This window comes from Aspergillus fijiensis (assembly GCF_003184825.1).
Source record: "Aspergillus fijiensis CBS 313.89 unplaced genomic scaffold BO72scaffold_59, whole genome shotgun sequence".
Taxonomy (NCBI): Eukaryota; Fungi; Ascomycota; class Eurotiomycetes; order Eurotiales; family Aspergillaceae; genus Aspergillus; species Aspergillus fijiensis.
The window spans coordinates 11966-33440 of record NW_024469035.1 but is presented as its reverse complement, the minus strand read 5'-3'; the positions used below and the strand labels follow the sequence as shown (position 1 = coordinate 33440).

Here is a 21475-nt window from a genome sequence, read left to right as displayed (position 1 = left end):
GGTAAGCACCTAGGGCACTTAATTGTAGGCGGCGCTGGTAAGAGACGATGGTGAAGTTGAAGGTAGGCGTGGAGAAGGTACAGTTGAGGCCTCGCTTCGCGCAGATTGAGCAAGGTCTGCTACCATCACACAATGGACCATGAGTGCTTTGTATAACTTCTCAGGGCACAGTTGAGTATAGTTTACCTTTGCATGCTCACGTCGATAATGAACGCAGCGACGCCGCTTTAGACATAGGTCTTTCTGTCCACATGGCATGCTGAATAAGAGTGTCAGAGAAAAAAATCTTACAGCATGAAAATGATCCAAGAACTAGATTTCTCAGTTGGAGGATTCGTGAGCTCAGTAATATGTGACCGGTTTCTGGTGCCTGGATAAATGTAGACTGAGTGGGCTGTGACGGAGACGCAGCAGCGGCAGCATCCAGAGCTGGTGTTAAGGGAAAAGAGGTCAGTTAGGTATAGAATAGCAGCAGTCTATTAGAATTAAAACTAATTCTTGCTTTTCTGTAGTCTAGCAAGATAAAAGGAAGTTAAGTATATAAAAGGATTTAAAGTGGTTAATATTATAACTGTTATATAGAAGAAACATAAAGAACTTATAAATAGCTAACTAGATTATTAAGATTTATTTATAATAATTAGACTTTTTTTTTATACAGCTGTTTTTAGTAGTATCTAAACAGTATAATACTACTGTTCTATTGATTATTCTAACTAGTTTAGTATAAACAGTAACAGCGGGTAATACTACTATAAAGCTAGACCAAGTTTGGATTAGTATTTCGCGAGTTGGTATTATTCTGCTTTAGAAATATAATATTTCTTTATATATAATAATAACGGTATAATTATATTTTACCAACTTTTCTACTATTATTTAATCTTATTTTTGTAATTTTGTAATATTTTTATTTTACTTATATTTTAGCGTTGTTATAAATTATTTTTTATACTATTTATACTGTCGGAAAAATAAGTATAAATCTATATTTAATATTATTAAAATACTAATAAATAGCTGTAGTTTTATTAATAAATTAAAATATTTCTAAAATCTATTTACTATTTTTTAGTAGAGATTTTATTCTGCTTTATTATTATATTCTATCTGAAATATTTAAGAACTTTAGTTAAGAATTATATTACTAAATCTAATATATAATTTAAATCTAGCTACTGTTTTAATATTATTTTTTTAGTAAAATACCAGCAGTATACTACGCGGAAATCTAATTATATTTTAGTATATTTTCTATTCTATTATTATAATATAGCTAATTGTTGGTTAGATAGTAATAAATATACTAAAAAATATATCTAATTTTATAAAGATTTTATACTAGACTATATATTTTTAGAATATTAAATATAAAAATATCTAGAATCCGGTATTCTGCTAGTTTATCGGTAATTTTACTGCTGTACTTATAATAAAGTTTATTAATATAAAAAAGATTTATAAAATTAAATATTATATCTTTATTACAACTAAAAAAGTAATAATAGTAAATAGTTATTTTATTTTATTAAAAAATTGCTAATATATTAATTAAAATATATTATAGTATATTATAGATTTATTATTAAAAATTATACTTTTATTATATATATAAATCAGAATTTTAAGTATTTTTATCTTTTTTTAGTAATATAGACTTTTTACTTTAGCAACTTGTAATTTCGATATTCTTGGATAATATTATTGAAAAATAATATATTTATATATTAATAGATAGAAAAATAAGAAGTATTTTATTTAGAAGCTTTATAATATTTTTCTAATTATTATTATTTATAGTTTATAATATAATTATTTTATTAGTATTTATAGTATATTTTAATATTCTTATATTATTATAATATTATTTATTTTTATTCCGTTAAATATAGTCCGGGTCTGATCTTTTTTTTTTTTATAATCACTAGATCTAGATTTATAGATGTAAATAATACTAATATATTATATAATTTTATTATATTTATTTTATTATAATTTTAGTGACTGTTATATATATATTTATATTTAGAGTATTTTATTATTATTTTATTTATATACTGATTTTAAGTTTTATAATACTAAATTCTGTTTTTTAAACTTATAGACTTTTTTTAAATATTTGTTAAATTTTCTGTAGATAGCTATTAATTATATTTAGAAAACTATTTTTACTATTCAATTAAATAAAACTATTTTTTATAATAATATAAGCTATTTAATACTTTTTTTATCTTTTATTTTTTATTATTATCTAAATCTAATATTAATAATATTTTAATATTATTTTTCTTAGTTTTTTATAGTTTTAATAAGAATATATAAAATATATTATATAACTATATATACTGTTTAGAAAAATATAAATAAAATACTTACTTTTCTACTATTTTTAGAATTCTAAAGAATTCTATAAACTTTGAAATTAATTTTTAAATTATTTTTTTAAATTTAATATTTATAGTAGACAGTTTAACTAGATCTTTTTACTTAAAAATATAAACTATTTTATTTTTTTTTAAATAATAGGATTCTCTGATTTTTATTATAATAAGTTGAATATTTTTTATTTATTTTTTATTAGTTTTTCTATAGCTTTTTTTATAGAATATATAATTTCTTTAGTTTTTTTAGAATTAATAGGATTTCTACTTTTCTGGGATTATTCTTGATTCTAAGTCTGAATTTAGAAGAATATTCTATTAATATTTTAAAAAGAATAGTTTCTGTTAAGATATTTAGATAACTATTATATATAAATTCTGTTTTATTAAATAGATTTATCTAATAGTTTTAATATTTAATTATAAAATATTATAAATACTATTTAAGTACTTAATTAATTTTTTTTATTTAGCTATTAGTTTATGAATAAAATACTATTAATAATTGTTTTTTAATCTTAGTTTGGTAATAAAAAATTAATTAAAATTAACTAATAAATAAAAAACCTCTATCTGTAATAATTTTATTAAATAATCTAAATTTTAATTTGATTTTATAATAAAAAAGCTCAGCTAGTTTTTTTATATAAATTATATATAATACTGCTATAAAACAGTTTATTTTTATAAAATAATTTATAATTATAAGAATAAAATCTATTTAATTACTATTAAGATATAGCTCGGGTAGTCTAATAATAAAATTTATAATTATTTTATTTTATAGTTTTAATAAAATTAGTAGACTTTTTAATTTTTTATAGAAATAATATCTAAATATAATCTAATATTAGCAGATAGAACAAATTATTATATAATTTTTTATATTATTTTAAAAATTAATCTAATAGAATTTTCTATAGAAAAATTGTTTGGTTCTGTTTTAACCAAAGTATTCTACTAGTAGATTGTTATAATATTATTATAATAATTTTTAGTATAGACTATCTATTTTTAATATATAAAGTCTATTTTTAAAATATAATAACTTATTATAGGTGATTTTTTAATTTTTAGATAGCTAAGTTTTTTTTTTTTTAATTTTAGAATTCTTATTTTATAATTTTTTAATTAATTTTCTTAAATTATTATTATAGTAAGATTTATAAATCTTTTTGTTTTGTTTTATATTTTTTATAGCTGTAATATTAATAAAACTTAAATAGTTTAATAAATAAATTATAATCTAGTTAGCTAATTCTATACCGGCTAAGCCTATAGACTTACTTAATATTATATAAATACTAAATCTAGAGCTTTTTTATAAAAATATTTTATTATATCTAAATTAGAATTTTCTAATTTTAGATGCTGTTAAGGCGGGTGTTAACTGTTTATATAATATTTTTATAATATTATTATTATATAAATTTTTTGCTGGCTTAAATAATCTAAATAAAATATTAATAGAATTATTTTTATTTAATTTATATTTAATAATAAAATCAAAAAATATCAGGCTTATATACTAATATATTTAATATTTATTAAGTCTAGATTAATTTATAAATATTTATAAATTTATATAATTAGATAAAACTTTAATTAAAAATTAAGTCCTATTAAGATATTAATACTAATATTTAAAAAAATAGATAATAATAAAAAATTTCTAATTTAAAATATTCTAATTTAGTTTTATATCTAAAAATTTTTTAGATTATATAATAATAATATAATATTATCTAGTTAGTTTAGGCTGGATTAGAATACCGGCTATTTTTTTATTACAGATATTAGTTTTTATTCAAATAGGTTAAATTAGATTAAAAAAATATAATAAAAAAACAGTCTAAAAAATATAAATAAATTAATAAAATACTAGTTTTTTAATTAAGAATAAATAATAAATATTAGACTTCTTTTTATTTTAGCTTTTTTTTATTAGATTGGTTAAAAATAAGGCTAATAAGAAAAAATTATAAATAAATTAATAATAAAAATTATAAAATCTTAGAAAGTTTTAAATATTATAATAAATAGTAGATAATAGCTATAAAATAATAGTTTTAATCTAACTAGAATCTATTATAATATTCTTAAAAAAGATAAAATAGTTTAAAAATTTAACTTACTTTTAGAAAAAGAAATATTTTAAGATTTTAATATATAAATTAGCTTATTATAATTATATTAATACTTATTTAATATATTTAATATATTTATATTTAGTTATTAAAAAATAAGAATATTATTTAAATATATAATATAAATAATATTAAAAATATTATAAAGTACTAAATAAATATAATTCTAAAAAAATATAAAAGTATTAGTTAAGCTAAATAATATTATTATATACTTAAAATAGCTATAATATATATAAAATATAATTTTTTATTTATTTCTTTTTTTAATATAAATATAATAGTAAGTATTCTAAATATTAATCTTACTAAAATATTTATATTTTATAAGATAATCCAGAATTTTAAAAATTAGAGAAAGTAGATATTAGTTTTTAATAATAATTCTATTAAGTCTATAGTAGTCTATATATAAATATAGACTTTTATTTTTTTTAGATATAAAAAGAATAAAAGCTTCTATAGAACTTTTTAAAAATTATATTTTTTTATTAATAATATTTTTATTAATATAGTTTTTAAGAATAGATAGCTCTTTTTTAAATAAAGAATAAATAAGACTAAATAATAGTAATTTATCTTTAATAAGATTAATAATATAATTTTTATTATAATATTCCGATAGAATTTTAAACTAGTTAAATAAAAAAATATCTGCAAATTCAGCTAAATCTAGTAGAATAGTATTATTTAAAAAATAGTTTAATAGTTTATTATCTTCAGAAAACTATAGTTTTCTTAAGATTTTAACTAAAATATAAATATATATATAATTCCGGCAGATCTTAATAAATTTCTAAAAACTTAGTTTTTAAATATTATTAAATTTTAATTACTATTATTTATTTTATAAAAATAGATAAATTTTATGATTTATTAGAATAGTTATAAATAATAGGATTAGAGTATTCTAGATAATAATAATATATAGTTTAATAAAATAGTATTATATTTTTCTTAAATTAATAATATCTAAGAAAATATTTTATATTTTATAGCTGATAATTATAATATAATTAATAGCTTTTAATTAAAAAGTATATTATACTAATTTTAAAAAAAAATATATTAGTATTAATATATAAAATTAATACTAATTAGATTATATATTATACTATTATTAATATTTATATAGATTTTTCTAATATATAATATTTATATAAGTTTTAATATTTTATTAGTTATTTCTATTTCTTAATTTAGAGCTGAGATGGAAAAATTAATCTTAATTTATTTTATTTTTTTATATTACTTTTTTTTAATTATAATTCTTAAATTCAAGCTGACTTTTTTTTTAAATATTAATTAACTAAATATTTAGTATTATTATATAGAAAGTACCGGAGTAGTTTTTGTATTAGTTTAATATAATTAGATTTAGAATTATAAAGTTAAATATTATTATAGAATTAAGATTATTTTTAAAAAATATTTAGTAGTTCTAGTTCTTATTTTTATTTTAGATATTAAAAATATAAATTCTAATAGTAAGTAGTAAAAGATATTATCTTATCTTATTTTTTAAATAATTAATATATATATTTTTATATATAACAACTAAAATCAGAAAATAGTTTAGCAAAAAAAATATAGTTTTATTTCTTTTTAATAGCTCTAGAAAAGTATTATTTTAAAATATTAAGATAGATATAAAAATAATACAGATTTTAATTATTTTTTTATTAGGTTTTTTTTAACTGGCTTATAATATCGGATTTAAAAATAGCAGTATTTCGAATTAAAAATAAGATCTATTTTAAAAAGATAAACTATAAATAACTAATATCTTTTTTTTATTTAGATAGTAATTTATTAAAATATTAATATTATTTTTATTAATAAGTTATACTTATATAGCTTATAGTTTTAAGAATTTTATAATAATTAGTATTAAATTTAGCAGATACTTCTTAAAAATTATAATCTAAATTATAAAACTATTCTTATTATTTCTAAATATTAAAAAAAAGTTTAAACTGTAGAATATTCTTAATCTTAATTTTTATTTTAGAATTATATAAAAGGAATAAAGATTTCTGCTGATAATATAATACTAGTTTAATATTATTTTACTAAATTTTTTTTTATAATTTAGTAGTTTAATACTATAAATACTAATAGTTTTATAAATAGCTAATAGTATTTTTAACTACAGTAAGATTTTCTAAAAAAAAATCTGAAAATATTAAAAATAAAGATTTTTTAGGAATAATAGAGTTTTTTGATTTCGAGTTGCTATTCTGATATAATTATAGAAATAATATACTATATTCTATAAATAACTAAAAAAAAAGAATTAGAATTATTAAAAGAAAAGAGATTAGTTAGATATAAAATAATAGTAGTTTATTAGAATTAAAACTAATTCTTACTTTTTTATAGTCTAGTAAGATAAAAAAGAGTTAAATATATAAAAGGATTTAAAATGGTTAATATCACAACTATTACATAGGGGAGATATAAAAAACTTGTAGGTGGCCAACTGGGTTGTCAGGATTTACCCGTAACAGCTGGACAGAAGACCATTGTGGCCACTCAGCAAATAAGAGATCTGCCAGTAAATTATAAATAAGAAAATCAAATATATATAGAATCTTAATAATTCTAATAAAAATATAATAAAAATTGTTTTGTTATTAAGAATTTTAGTAATAATATCTTTGGCTTCTAAAAATTCTAAATATTCTAATATAAAAAGAAGCTAAATTAGATATATAATTTAGAGATTTGAAAAAAAATTTAAAAATAAAAATAAATAAATTAATTAATAAATAATATTTTAGTATTAAAAAAATAATTTAAGAATTAGAACAAAATGTAATATAAAATTTTGATAGGGGGTAACTACTATAATAAAAATATTTAGTAAAAAAAATCTATCTACTAAATGGCTGCAATAGTCTTTTGTAATCTCTGGCCTGTTGGGGTTTGGTCCTATGATGGGGGTTTGGTGATAGATCTTATCGAGGTGGGGGCGGGTCCTGGAGTACATAACAGTAGTCAAGGGGGTGGGGTTCTGTACTCTGGTTTAGTGTTTACTCTAATCTTGCTTTGGTGGTTGAGTTCAACTTGAGTCTATTTGAGGTTTAAGGCAGGTGGTTAGTCCGATTCTAAGTGTACGTGTTGGACTGTGTGGCTGGTCTAGCGCTGGTGGAGGAAGTGCTGTGTGTACTTTGGTTTTGCTGTTGACTTTTCTCAGAAGTTAGACATGACTAGAGAGTCAGCAATAATTCACTATCAACTTCGCATACTGGTTCTCTCTGGAGACAAAAGATCCATCGTCTGGATTTAAACTTTGAATGCTGAACTTACCAGAAGCACAGTAGATTTGACCGTAGTAGGTCTTCCGTAAATGTCAACTTCTACGAAGTAGGTAATCAGATTATCCTCAACGCACCCGGTCAATAAGAACTTTTCTAGACCCAAAGAAACGAATAGAGATATGGTACCCATCTACGGAGTACAGTTCCAAAGAACCGTCAACCGAATCCAGAACTATAAATATCCCAGTCGCTGCCAATCACATTAGCCACCTACCTATTAGACTAACCACCCTAATTGACAACCCAGGGCCTGACTAATCCCCCCCCCCCATAGAACCACCACACCACAACCCAAACAGAATCAGATACATCATACATCATAGTGACACCTCACACAAGATCTAGAATCCCACCCCAAATCCCGAGAGAGCGAACGCTGGGTCCGGCTCCGGCTCCGGCTCCGGGCTCCGGTGCACTCGAAACCTTAATGGCTCGGCTTTTCCAGTCCAGCCCACGCGTTCTCGCCCAAGCACATTTGACTCGCGAGTCGCAGCAGCTAACGGCATTCAGCCAAGGTCAGTTTCCCACGAGTCAGGCTTTGCCAGTCAAAAAGAAAAATGGGAGGTGTTTCATCTGCTAGTCTAATGCCGGGGCTCGTCTCGAGATCCCCCATCCCCTTGCCATGCCACACGCATCATGCAGGAGAAACTGAAACTGAAACCTTAGTTATGCTTGCTACTTTTGCGCCCTTGCTTGCCGAAGTTTAAAGCTGGGGAGTGGGGAGGTTCGCCCCGGGGAAACTGCCGCTTGGTTGGTTTAGGCAGGTGATTAGTTACAGGCTGTCTGGAGCTATTGGTAATCATGTTTGCCATTAGTTAGCACTAGCATTGGACAATTCCTTGCTGAGGGATGTGTGTTTCTAACATGCGAGGTGGGGATGGGTGTTTTTGTTTGTTTGTTGTTGAATCAGTTCATGGACTCAAGAGTGGAAAGTAACAATGATAAATGATTATTCATGATTAAGACTCAACTCGAGTGAAGACAATACACATAACAAAGGAAAATGTCATAACTTCGGTGGTATATACATCCATCCCATCCCACAGACCAGACAAATACAACCAAGGGTATAATTCTGTACAGTAGTCGTACACGCAAAAACAAAAAAACCTTTAAACCATACTATGCTCATGACACGAATCATCCCCGGCCGACGAGGTCTGCGTCACCTCGAAGGTGCGCTGGATCCCGCCGAAGCCGCCGCCGCCGCCGGGGCCCCCGGCGGAGCCCGGATGCGACCCCGTGTCGCGGTCGCGGTCACGGCGGCCTCGGCTATCCTTGCTGCTGGGCGATCGTTCGCCCGACAGCCCCGCTGTGAGCTGCTCCTCGCTGCTGTTCGACGAGGTCACGGGCCCCCGCTGGCTGTGGATGGTGGTCACCGTCACCGCCAGCTTGTCCGGGCGCAGGCGCCCCTGCACGGCGGCTTCGTCGAGCGACCCCAGCGGCATGGGACGTTCGTGAGATCGGGCATGGTGGTGGGGGTTGTTGCTGGCACCGCCGCCGATGCGACGCGATCCGGAGGGGCCGCCGAAGGGCGAGCGGTCGTAGTAGTTGGGGTCGGAGTGGGAGCCCAGCCAGTGGCGGACGAGGGGGCGGAGGGTCGCGAGACTACCGGCCGTGATTCCGAGGCCGGTTTCGATGTTGGACCAGAGAGCGATTTCGACGGTGGCATCTAGGCGACACAAAGAATTAGCTTGGTCGATTTGGTAAGCTGGGAAGAGCGGAGGAAACGTACAGAGAAAGTCCGGGTCATTAAAGGTGTGCACCCAGGGAATGCGGATGATCGTCGCGGATGAGGCACTAAACATCGTCAGTCAGTTAGTCGGCCAGGCCACTCTAACGGGAAAGAAACATACATGCAAGCCATGCCCAGAATGCCCACAACCGCCATCTTGGTCTGCTTCCGCATGTGCAGGTTCTTGACAATGAAAAACGGCAAGATGCCCACGGTGAAATCGCACAGCGCCGCAAACGCGCTGTACACGTAGGTCATGGCGATGATGATCTCCATATTAATGCAGACCCCATGAATGCTGTCGTCGAATGCCTTGCGCGTCCAGAAATAGGAGACGGGCTTGCACTGCAGCAGCATCAGGAACATGAAGACCAGGGCGGCGACGACGGTCAACACCATCACAATGCGCAGGATCCAGATATGCATGCGCTTCACGGTGATGCGCAGCAAGAAGATGCACACAGAGATCTTGCAGCCCATGGCGGAGAAACAGTATGCGATTTCGCAGAACCACCAGTACTATGGTGAGAGTTAGTAACCCCGTCCGCTTTTTTTGGATTTCCCCGGGCGAACTCGTACCTTCATGGCTGTCACCCGCTGGTGCGCATCCAGGACACTGAAATGTCGACCAGTGCCGTAGATGGCTCCTCCTATCATACATCCGGAGAACATGCAGTAAAATAACTTGGGATGATCAGCTTTCGCGTCCCACTCGTTCAAGATGATGATGCTAACTCACCATCGCAACCACCATCGCCCAATCATCGATCCCAAACGCTCGAACAATCCATCCGCGCACATAGCATCGCAGTATCACCGCAATGCAGGCCACGGACATAAAGACGGCCGCAACCGCCTTAACCTCCGGGCTGCGGTCATCTGCTGCCATGCTATCGTTGCAAGAAGCAAGGCATAATCCGGAGGACTAAGTAAAAAAAAAAAGAAAAAGAAGAGAGAGAGAGAGCAGGGAAACCGTCACTAAAGGTAGGGGCGAAGGGAACCGCAACCGGTATTTGAGTGAACGATGGGGAAAAAAGGGAACGGGAAGGGAGACGAAACGCAAGGGAAAACCTTCAAAGTGATTGTTGCACGTCCCCGTCCCACACTCACGGTCTAGAGGGCCCGAGGAAGTTGAACTCCAGGCACGCTAATCTAGTCGGTCGACGACCGTCTGGCCCTGGTCGGAGGTGATCATGACAGGCTAAACTGGTCTAGGGTTGTGTCTGCACATCGCCGCCCCTCTCTCTGTCTTCTCTCTCTCAATGCAGACCGAGATCGACGGTGCGCCGGTCCAAAGTCTAACTAACTAATCCACCTACTGAGTAAGTGCCTGGGCTGAAGGGGACCAAGGAAGACAGACTCCAGTAGAGCCCCCTCGCTTAGAGAGACTGTACTGAGTACGAGCAGCCATTTCAGGAATGAGATCATCACTAGGTAGGTGTCGCGGAGAGGGCTCCATTCTGCCGAGATTAAAACCAAGATAATTGTTCGTGCGGATTGAGTCGTGGCGAAGACGCAGAGAGTCAGAGCAATTCTTCACCCCCACTGAGCCGTTGTGGTCAGAGCGACGACACGATTAGTGTCTGATAGTGTTAAAGGTTATCCTGCTGCACCGGGGATAATTTCACGTCAATGGCCGGAAACGGGGCTGGGTCCACTCCGCCTCGGTTGTACCTCCGCTTTGGGTAGACTCCCCGACGGTCGAGTCAGTACTCAGGAGTAAGACGAGGAAGAATTGGTAAGAAAAGTGAGAAGCAAGAAGGCAAACCAAAAAACAAAAAAAGTTCAAGGAAAGAAAGTCAAGTCATGACGGCGCAAGCCATCCATGGCTCTGGGATCGATTATGGTTTAAAGGGTGTTAATGTTGTGCAGAATTGCCAGAACCCATGGATCAAAGCTCGCATTCGCCGCCATCCGCCATCCGCCCACACCCCAGCTGACCTTCCACAACCCTAGATCAGATCAATCAGCAACCCACGGATGCCAATCCTAAATTCCAATGTAATCAATCGCCATCGCCATCGCCATCGCCATCGCCATCGCCATCGCCATCGCCATCGCCATCGCCATCGCCATCGCCATCGCCATCGCCATCGCCATCGCCATCGCCATCGCCATGCCCATCCGTTCGAGCATGCCCACTCCCACGTGCGATTGTCCGCCTCTTCTTCGGGGATTGCCGCTCCAGTCATGTCCATGACGATGAGTATATGCGACGGGTGCTATAGACGAAACGCCCCTTCCCCTCATTCCTGCGGGTTTGGGCTGCCACGCGTGAGTGGGTCTCAAGGATCCGGGACTCCTCGGAGGCACAGGGAAACCAGGATCAAAGAAGCAAATGCGTTGGACCTGCAGACTTCTAGAAAGCCAATCCAGGGTGAGCTGTCAGACGCGACTGGGACCGACTGACCCATGACAATCCCAATTGTCCTAGAGCCTAGAGGCTTAGACTAGGAGACCGAAGGAAGGAAGGAAGGAAGGTCCTTCAGAGAATCAGGGGAATGTTTTCCTGGGCAAATGAATTGGCAATGGGCAATCTTAATGTTCCTCCCCTGCCAGAGCGGGCACGTCCCAACTGGGCGGTTCGCCTATTCCCAATTCAAGCAATGTACTCAGTACAACAACGCCAGTGCCCGGCCTAAAAAATGAACGGGGCAGATCCATTGAACTTGGCCCCCCTCTCCCCTTCCTTGTTAAATTTAGCACCAGAAAAAAAAGAAAGATGGATCATGGATGTCCTTTCCGAGTGCCGCGGTGACTATGGGAAACTAGAAAGATAGACAGCTGCCATCTCCATATCTGTCAAAAGTGTCAATCCCGACTGGACCAAACCCTCCCTCCCCATCCACGGGACTTTTTGACGTCTTATTACCGGTTGTCGATCCTGCCCACGCCAAACCCAACGCTAACCCACTCCAACCCACGCGGATCGGAAAACCAGACAATGGTGCGGTGCGGATGGTGTCTCCTTTTGCCGAACCTGACAGGACCAAACGTCCTGACTCGCCAGGGCGGGGAGAAACTCTCCGAACCGGGCCAATTGATGCAGCATGAGAGCCAATGTTGGCCCAATTATAAACCTGATCTACAGCGTGCAGCATCAGAAGGCCGCTCGCTGGGCCGCTGGCAGGGTTGGTTGGCATCGGCTGCCTTTTGCCGTGTTTTTCGAGTGAGTTTCGGCAGCTTCCGCTTCACGTGAACGGGCGCCCTTCCCGTGCAGTACAAACCCCAATCGACGAGATACGTTACTCGGTAGAAGAGTATGCACAGCACAAGATGGGCAGCAACGAAAATTCATTGGCGAAATTGAGACAAAGGACACAGATTGTACATCTGCATAAATGACTGAGCATCCAATGCGAAGGGGCAATCACAAGATACTCAAACGGAAAGTCTGTGGCTGACGCGCCAAGTCACTAAGTTAGCGGCTTTGGGTGCCCCGTTGCAACTTGCGTGGTGGTGGACCATACAAGCCCGGGATTGACTTGCCCAAGGATGAACCCTACCAACGCGACTCGAGGCTCGATCACCGGCCTCGGACAGCTGCTTGGTGCAGAGAGCAGGTGCTGCATGTTTGCTTTCTTGCCCTAACTCATTGATTTGCTGGTTCCCGACCGTCAGAACTGCAATCGCTCAATTCCACACAATGCGACCTTAGGATGGCTGCGCAACCGCCTGCGACCGCTGCTCGCAACTGACCACCCAACCCGACTGTGGCTGGGAGGGACAGTCTTGCCCTGCATTGTGCAACGTCTTGGAAACTCTGCTTGCTTTGTTTGAGAGAAATGTCCAGCATTTGCCCCGTGTCTGCGGAGTTAAGTCAGGCCGTGAGCCTGGACTACATAATGGGCGACATAGAGACATAGGTGGAAGCCAACCCCCATGGGTAGGTAGCCAGCATATGCGATACGATGGAGTTGAAATCTGCTCAGGTTCATCCAGGAGACGCAGATGCCCGGAACAGCGACCATGTCAATTCGTCCACCGAGGACGTTCGATCCACCGCTCAGCCGACGGTGTGGGCGACCATCAAACAATCCTATAAGATATTGAGCTACTGCCTTGCTCTGACTGCCGGCATCCTGCTTTACGGGTACGATATGGTCATTGTGAACAATGTGTCGTCCATGCCACAGTTCCAGTAAGAGGTTTCTTGAACCCCTCGGTCTACCTCTTCAATACTCACATTCGCAAGGCGTGACTATGGCCGGGAATTGAAGGGACAACTGATCATCCCCTCGGTCTGGCTGAGCCTCTGGAGCGTGGCCGGCCCGATCGGGGGCTTGTTCGGTGCGATCGCGAGCGGCTTCGTCCAAGACCGTATCGGTCGTCGCTTTTCGCTAGCCATTGCCAGCCTGCTTTCCGCCATAGCGGTCGCCGTCTTGTATGTCTCCAATTTCGCGACCGAGATCGACGACCGCAGGGCCATCTTCCTAGTGGGAAAATTAGTCCAAGGATTCGCCGTGTACATGGTCGTGAGCACGGCTGAGACCTATATGTCAGAAGTACTGCCTACCGTGTTACGAGGGCCGACTCTTGCTCTGTTTCCCATCTTCACACTCGTGGGCCAGTTGGTAGGCAGCGCGGTGGTCTGGAGCGCCCTCCACACTCTTGGAGCGAGGGGCTACCTCAACTGCTTCCTATCGCAATGGCCCTTCTCAGCTCTGTCCCTCTTAGTGTCCGTCATGATCCCCGAGAGCCCAACGCACCTCGTCCGCCAGAGCCGATTGGACGAAGCGCTCAAAGCACAGAAACGACTAGATTCCGCCGAGGTGGACTCCATGGCCAAGATCCAACAACTGCGCGCATCGGCCCAACTCGGGGAGCAAGAATCCGCGGGATACCGCGAGTGTTTCGTGGGGGTCAACCGGCGGCGCACAATCATCGTCCTCTTCGTGAACATGATCCCGAATATGATGGGACTCGTACTGTTGGCCAAAGCAAGCTATTTCCTGCAGATCATCGGCTTGGGAGCGAACACAAGCGTTATGATGCTGCAGGTCAGCATTGGGCTGGGGTTAGCAGCCAATGTCTTCAGCTTCTGGACGTTGTCCCGATTTGGCCGCGTATCGCTCATCATTGCAAGCTTGGGGATCATAGCACTATTGTGGCTGGGTATGGGCATTGCCGGCTGTTTTTATGGAGAAGTCACTGTCTGGTCAGTTGTCCTCCACTCCTCGAGTGTCAGGTTGAGGGGCCACGTCTGATAATGACCGCTAGGTACTCGGCTGTGACGTTCTGTTTGGTCGTCGTCTTCAACGGAGCTGGGGCATGGCCAGCGACCTACGCCGTGGGCGCGGAGACTTCCTCCCTACGGCTCCGCGCCAAGACGCAAGGACTAGGATGGCTCGTAAATTGCCTCGCAACTGGGGTTGCCGGTCTGGTGCTGCCCTATGCATTCAACCCGGACCAAGGCGCACTGGGCTCAAAGACAGGATTCATGTTCTCCGCCTCCAGTCTCGTGGCACTGCTGATAACATGGTTCCTGGTGCCGGAGATGAAAGACCGGACCCCAACTGAAATCGATCGTATGTTCGAAAACCACCTGCCGACGAAGGAGTTCAGAAAATGGTCACCCGAGATGGATGAGGTGACAGTCAGGTTGGGTGTCTGACTGACTGGCCGGGACTTCGGGTGGTCAGTCATTTCATATCGCGCAGTAGCGTCATGCTTCTCGCTCTGTGTTGACGACTTTGATCGTGCTGGTGATCTCTTGCAATGATGTGTTTAAACAACCTTATCAAAAGCGAATTCCTCCAATGAGACTCTTACTCGTTGAATCACAATTCTTCCTCGTCATTATCTAAGCAGACTGTCACTCCCAGCTACAGAACCTCAATAATGACTATTCATACCGAAATTGGTTAAAATCAACGAATGACTAGTAGTGTTGCGTGGATTGTCAATGTGAAACGACCGTCTGTTTGACCACTGAGAAAGTGTTTGTTAGTTTGGACTTGACAGACACTAGGTATGCATGATAATCAAAATATAGCTAGAATTCGTCGTCGTTCCTCAACTAAATACATGAATTATAGAAGAAATTCAACTAGCCTTGTGACTTGCACAGCAGCTGACTTCGGTTGGAGTATATCTTGCTGTCCGACGGTCTCGGCTAGAGTTTGGGAATATTTTTGGCGTCTGTGGGACGCTGAGCGCAGAATGGCCCGCTTTTGTCGATTCGCTTTTTCACAGTAGCTCACCTCCGTGCGAGCTGGGCTCCGTCGGTCATGGCCTGGCTACTTGGTGGGTTTTTCGATAGGATGGTGCTCCTAATTCTTTCATAGCGGCGGAATCGGTTCGAAGATGATTGTGAGCCACCCATACGACGGATCATGAGGCAGGCCTCCAAGGGTCTCTGTGGCGCTCATAGGGGTGGCACGGAACTTGAACATGACAGGAGACAAGTTCAATCAATCCTGAGCTGCTGCTGCAGCTTGGAGACCCTTCTTCTTGCCTTTCCTGTATACACGCTCATCGTTGGGGTCAAAGCCACCGTTGCCCCACAAGGCCCACTCGAGCGTTTCACTCATGTAATCCTCGGGTTTGAAGGGAGTGCCATCTGCCTTCTCCTTCTCCAAAAGCTCGAAGAACCGGTCATAATCGATCCGCGAGTGCCACTTTCCGTTCACGTAGAAGCGCTCGGATGCGATAAGTGCACAGCAGCTGTGAGCATGCTCCGCAGCGAGACCATACTTGAGACCGCGGCGCTCCAGCTCCTTGTTAAGGGAGGTGACAAACTCTTGGATTTCCTCGTAGAAAGGCACGTTCTGCATAGTCAGTCCGGCTCCCGCACTGGTGCTAGTACCACAGTAAGTGACGCCCTTGATCTCGATGAAGCAAGGCAGTGCCTTCTCAACCAGGTTCGCGTATCCAATGACCTCGTCATCCACGTTGAATCCCTTCACAAGCGTAAGACGGAAGACAGTGCGCTGCATGTGACGCTTCTCGCGAAGAATGTCCAGACAACGCTGGAAACGCTCCCAGAAGTCACGGTGCAGAGGGCGGTCGATCTTTCTCAGACTTTCCCGGTTGCTCGCGTCGATGGAAACGTACAACTGAGTTACTCGGTTGAGGGTCTCGAGCTGATCGGGATGTTGAGCATTGCAGACAAGGAAGCTGGAGATGCGCTCGCTGTGCAGCATGTCCAAGAACTGGTTGATGTGAGGATAGAAAATCGGTTCACCGACCAAGCTAAGAGCGCAGTGGCGGATGCGCATAGCCTCCGCGAATCGTTCAGCACGCACACCGGGAACACCACGCATCATCTTGATCTTTTTGTAATGACCCTCCTTGATACCATTGAAGATCAGGTCGGGGGAATCCACCTTCCATCGCCAAGTTGTGCCAACCGGGTTAGTGCCATGTCTCCAGCAGAAGATACATTTGTTGCTGCAGGAAAGGGACGGAGTAGCTTCCATGCAAAGGTGCGAGCGAATACCATAGAACGAGAATTTGTAACAGGAGCCACGGCCACGCAAGGCCGACTTAGTCCAGCGACAGATCTTGACACCCGAGTGAGAACCAACAATGGTGTAGCCCTGTTTGGTAAGAGCTGCATAGGTGGGCGATGTCTTCGGGACCATTTCCTTCTCAGTGGGTTGAATAGCGGACGCAGGCGAAGCGCCCGCGGTAGTAAAGTCAACGGGAACGGGGGCTCCCGATCCGCTCTGGCCATCAGCGCTGAACTTGATGTCTTCCAGGTCAACCACATCTTGAGCCTTGTTACGTTTCCGATTCTTCTTAGAACTGTCATCAGAGCCTTCTTCATCCAGATCCTCCTCGTCACTTTCGAGAGGGTCACCGCTGCCAGGAACACCTTCACCCAATCCACCATGTTCCAGGATGTCACCCAGAATATCTTGAAGACCATGAGACCATTCTTTCAAAGCAGCTTCCGCATCACCCTTGACATCACCAAATCCGAGGGGATACGCCCGCTTCCGACCCGTAAGCTTTGCCATCCACCGATCGAGTTCCTTGGCTTGGGAGCAGTATCCCTCCTCCTCGGTCGGCCATCCCTCCTTGTCACCGAAACCAAAGACAGCGTAGCCAGCCAGGGACGAGAGCGGCGCAGTATCGATGCGGAAGTCATTGTGGGTTTCGTCAAGATGGCCAAGGAAAGTGTTCAGAATAGTATCAATGTTGTACGAGGGGATCAGCAAGCAGTAAACGTAGCGCGTTCCGGGCGAGTTGGACGGAGGCTTGGGAGCAGCGGCGAAGTAGTCATCGAAATCGACATAGGAGAGGTCATGAATCTGAGGAGGAAGGATGGCCCGCTCACGGTTCTCCGGGTCGGCTCGTTCTTGGGCGGCGGCGCGCAGGTCTTCAAGCAAAACCTGCGCATATTTCTCAGTTGAACCGGTCAACGAAGCCCAGAAGATGATAGGCTGGATGAAGGACAGAGGCTGTTGTTCCTGGTCGGAACCGGCACGTCGGCCAGCGACCTTTGAGGGCTTCTTTCCTGACACTCTCTTGGGACCGGATGTGGTCTTGGGCGCTTTCTCCTTCTCGGCGATAGTTTGGATGGCCGACTTTTCGACCTTGGTGACTTCTTCGTCATATCCAATCGCAATCTTTTCACTCTTCTCCGGAGAATGGCTTCGAGGGGACGGTGGGATCGAGGAGGCAGTGGCCGTTCTAGACTTGGGCTGGAGTGTACGATAGAAGCGAATGAAGGTAAACGCGGCGACGAGAGCGAGAAGAAGCGGCAGACGATAGAGATGCCAGAAGGCCAGCACGCCTGAAACAGGGCGAATAATCAGCACGAGAACGTGCGCGAGCACGAGTCGGTGTAGCGCTTACCTTCGTCTACAGAGAAATCTGTCATGATTGGAAGAACGAGACAGCCGAGCCCTTGGGTTCTACTCGCCTATTCTTCGTTTGCCTTTGAGGATCAAAGCAGATGGCCTTGCCTTGGTGACAAACGATGAAAAGAAAGAGCCGAGAAATGGCGGGTCGGATTAAGTGCAGTGGGCGGAAACACTATTTTAGGAGGGTTGATTGGACCCAGAGATACTCATCGCATGCCCAGTGGATTGCAGTTGTCACCACAATGCAGGGGAAAGAACTTTTGAAAGAGTATAATGACACAAACACTCTCGAAAATCAAATCAGATACATATCGCAGCATAAATCACAAAAGTGAAAATAAACCAGGCCTACAAGCTCCATGCAGTTTAAAGCGGCATCTCTGCGTTTCTCGAGGATTTTTTTTCGATAAGCGATGATTGGCTCCCGCATTTACCCTTCCTTATCGGGTAATCGCGGTGATTTGTCATCCATCTCCCTTTCGGCGCCGATAACGTCTAGAATAAATGGAGAGCAGTATGGCGACGATTCCTTTGGATCTGATGTGATGACACTGCCTTTCTTTTCTTCTAAAGGTTACATATGAGCTCTTGTTGCATTTAGACTGTACAGAAAAGTTCTATTGTTGGTCTCCACGGGTCACCGAGCGATTGTCTTTTCTTGGCTGTGCCGTGCTTGAAGATAAGCATGCAGGAACGCATTGTCTCTTCGTACTGAGTAACACCGCATCACCTCCTCATTTGTGACCTCCTACCTCAATTCCTCGCAGAATATCAAGTGGTAACGGAGACATCTGCTGTATAGCAATCATTTATAGCAGCTATTCCACCCTCCTACTCTTGAACAATGGACACCAAGCTTGATCCTGAATCGGGTGTGCATCTATCGGATGCCGCACATCATACACAGACCCGTTCTTTCTACGCACGCAACAAGAGTCGCTTGGCCCTGACTCTTATCGCTGCGTGCCTTCTGGCTGTCTTGAGCAACACTCGTACGATCGGTGCTCGGAAATGCAGTCTACCACTCTCCATCGAGCAGCGAGTGAAACGTATCTTGACAGAAACACCCCTCATAGGTAAGACTATACCCAACAACTCGTTTCTGGTAGATAATTGACATGTGCTCGTATAGACGGCCATGATGACCTTCCGATTTTCATCCGAGAAAGATTCCAGAATCACATCTACGACGACGAGTTCAAGACTCCATTTACCAAAGGCGACTTGGTAGGCCATGTAGATCTACCCAGACTAGCCAAAGGCAGGGTCGGTGGCACTTTCTGGAGCGTCTTCGTTCAGTGTCCCGCCAACTGGACCGATCTCTCCGACGCCAACTATGCGACTAGTAAGTTGTCGCCCGGTTTGATTCTACTTGTGGATGAAGGTAACTGACTGCGTCCGTCAGGCGTCCGCCAGACAATTGAGCAGGTAGACGTTATGCTGCGCCTACAGCAGTCTTACCCCGATACGTTCTCCGCGCCTCCGAATGGCACGACTGCTCTTCAAGCCTTCCGTGATGGGAAGATCATCTCCCCACTAGGGATGGAAGGGCTACATTCGATCGGCAACTCACTGGCCCTACTGCGAGACTTCCATGCGCGTGGTGTTGCGTATGCCACACTCACCCACAACTGCCACAACCGGTATGCCGATGCGGCCCTCGTTGAAATTCCTGGTGGTATCAAGAAAGCGGATCCTCTCTGGCACGGAGTTAGCGAAGCGGGCAAAACGCTCGTGCACGAGATGAACCGACTCGGCATGATTGTCGACTTGTCGCACGTGAGCACAGACACGATGCGTGATGTTTTAGGGGCCGGAAAGGATGACTGGACCGGCAGCCGCGCGCCAGTCATCTTCAGTCACAGCTCCGCATATGCCGTCTGTCCTCATCCAAGAAATGTCCCTGACGATATCTTGGAGCTGGTCAGAGCACGCAGGTCACTGGTTATGGTCAATTTCGCTCCGGATTTTGTTTCGTGCACTGCCTCGGAAGATCCCAAGGGGCTGCCCCATTTCGAGCCCGAGACTGCCACCCTGGCGCACGTTGTGGATCATATTGTGCATATCGGCGAACTGATTGGCTTCGATCACGTTGGCTTAGGAAGCGACTTTGACGGGATTCCCACTGTTCCCCGGGGTCTCGAGGATGTGTCCAAGTATCCGGACTTGATCGCGGAGTTGTTGAAGCGAGGTGTCAGTGATGAGGATGCAGGAAAGATAGCCGGAGGCAATTTGCTGCGAGTGTGGAAGGAAGTCGATGACGTTGCTCTCCAATTGCAGGCTGAGGGGGCACTTCCAGCTGAGGATGACTTTTCTCATGCCTGAAGCCAATTTGTCAAATTATTCGACGCTCATGTCTCTCCTCTCATTGGACCGGGAGCCATGCCATACCGGACAAATTTGGTAACATTCGACCTCCACTTGCTTAATTATAGCTGAAGTAGAAGCAGTTTTCATGACGTACCAGCAAGGCTTGTTTGACTCTGAAACGCTCATCTGGAACTGTGACAGTTTCTTTCGGCCTGAGGTGGAAGCACACCTGCCAACTTACCATAGATCATGCTGTCAGATTTGCGATACTACTTTCGCTCGAAAGTCTTAAATTGATTCAAAGCTCAACCAATAGTCGAAGGACCATGCACTCGCGTTAATCGGGTCCTGGATTGTTTGTACGCGTAAACCGATCAGAGGCTGATTAACCACTGTGCTATTGATTCAGGCAGGCTGGTGGAGACATCGATGCTATGCACAAGACACCTAGCATCACCACCTAGATTCTTGCTCACACTGTACAACTTTCAAGTTGGAAGGACGCGCGTCTTCCAGCATTGCGGGGTCAACAGTAGCCATGAACTGGGTTAATTATGACTACAGTCCGAAGGGAGAATGGCAGGTCCTACATCAAAATTGGACGATCAAGACGAGCATGGTGTATACATTTGTCCCACCTTCAGTCGGAATCGCAACTGAAGGCAGGCAGGCATGGGCCCCTCCTGCTGGTGATCGAGAGAGGCGGCAGAAGAGGCCAACCAGCCACATCCACCTGGGTTGTAGATCTCATAATGCCAATGACGCG

The 21475-nt window shown here is 40.2% G+C and overlaps 4 protein-coding genes across 4 annotated transcripts; 2 read left to right on the top strand and 2 right to left on the bottom strand.

Annotated features, from left to right (window-relative positions):
• Positions 1 to 8963: 8963 nt before the first annotated feature.
• BO72DRAFT_386985 (putative integral membrane protein) lies at positions 8964 to 10475 on the bottom strand (the record flags this gene model as incomplete). Its single annotated transcript, XM_040941661.1, has 5 exons — positions 8964 to 9523; positions 9587 to 9651; positions 9708 to 10105; positions 10166 to 10270; positions 10326 to 10475. 5 exons carry the CDS (start codon positions 10473 to 10475, stop codon positions 8964 to 8966), a joined length of 1278 nt encoding a protein of 425 aa, XP_040797466.1.
• Positions 10476 to 13468: 2993 nt separating this feature from the next.
• Positions 13469 to 15200, top strand: BO72DRAFT_462033 (MFS general substrate transporter; the record flags this gene model as incomplete). The annotated part of the gene is made up of 4 exons (XM_040946550.1): positions 13469 to 13472; positions 13529 to 13727; positions 13782 to 14744; positions 14807 to 15200. The coding sequence occupies 4 exons, from the start codon at positions 13469 to 13471 to the stop codon at positions 15198 to 15200; spliced, it is 1560 nt and encodes a 519-aa protein (XP_040797465.1).
• A 353-nt stretch (positions 15201 to 15553) lies between these two features.
• BO72DRAFT_451638 (flavodoxin and radical SAM domain protein) lies at positions 15554 to 18502 on the bottom strand. The gene is made up of 2 exons (XM_040945539.1): positions 18392 to 18502; positions 15554 to 18329 (listed from the first exon to the last, which is right to left on the bottom strand). The coding sequence occupies exons 1-2, from the start codon at positions 18414 to 18416 to the stop codon at positions 16000 to 16002; spliced, it is 2355 nt and encodes a 784-aa protein (XP_040797464.1). The 5' UTR covers positions 18417 to 18502; the 3' UTR covers positions 15554 to 15999.
• Positions 18503 to 19243: 741 nt separating this feature from the next.
• Positions 19244 to 20724, top strand: BO72DRAFT_471564 (putative dipeptidase; the record flags this gene model as incomplete). Its single annotated transcript, XM_040947093.1, has 3 exons — positions 19244 to 19475; positions 19532 to 19744; positions 19805 to 20724. The coding sequence occupies 3 exons, from the start codon at positions 19244 to 19246 to the stop codon at positions 20722 to 20724; spliced, it is 1365 nt and encodes a 454-aa protein (XP_040797463.1).
• Positions 20725 to 21475: the final 751 nt, after the last annotated feature.

What these genes read in the sequence shown, in the direction of transcription:
- BO72DRAFT_451638 (XM_040945539.1), bottom strand. Translation starts at nt 18,416, where the DNA reads ATGACAGATTTCTCTGTAGACGAAG. An exon ending in AGATTTCTCTGTAGACGAAG is followed by an intron (nt 18,330 to 18,391) that starts GTAAGCGCTACA and finishes GCCCTGTTTCAG; the next exon opens with GCGTGCTGGCCTTCTGGCAT.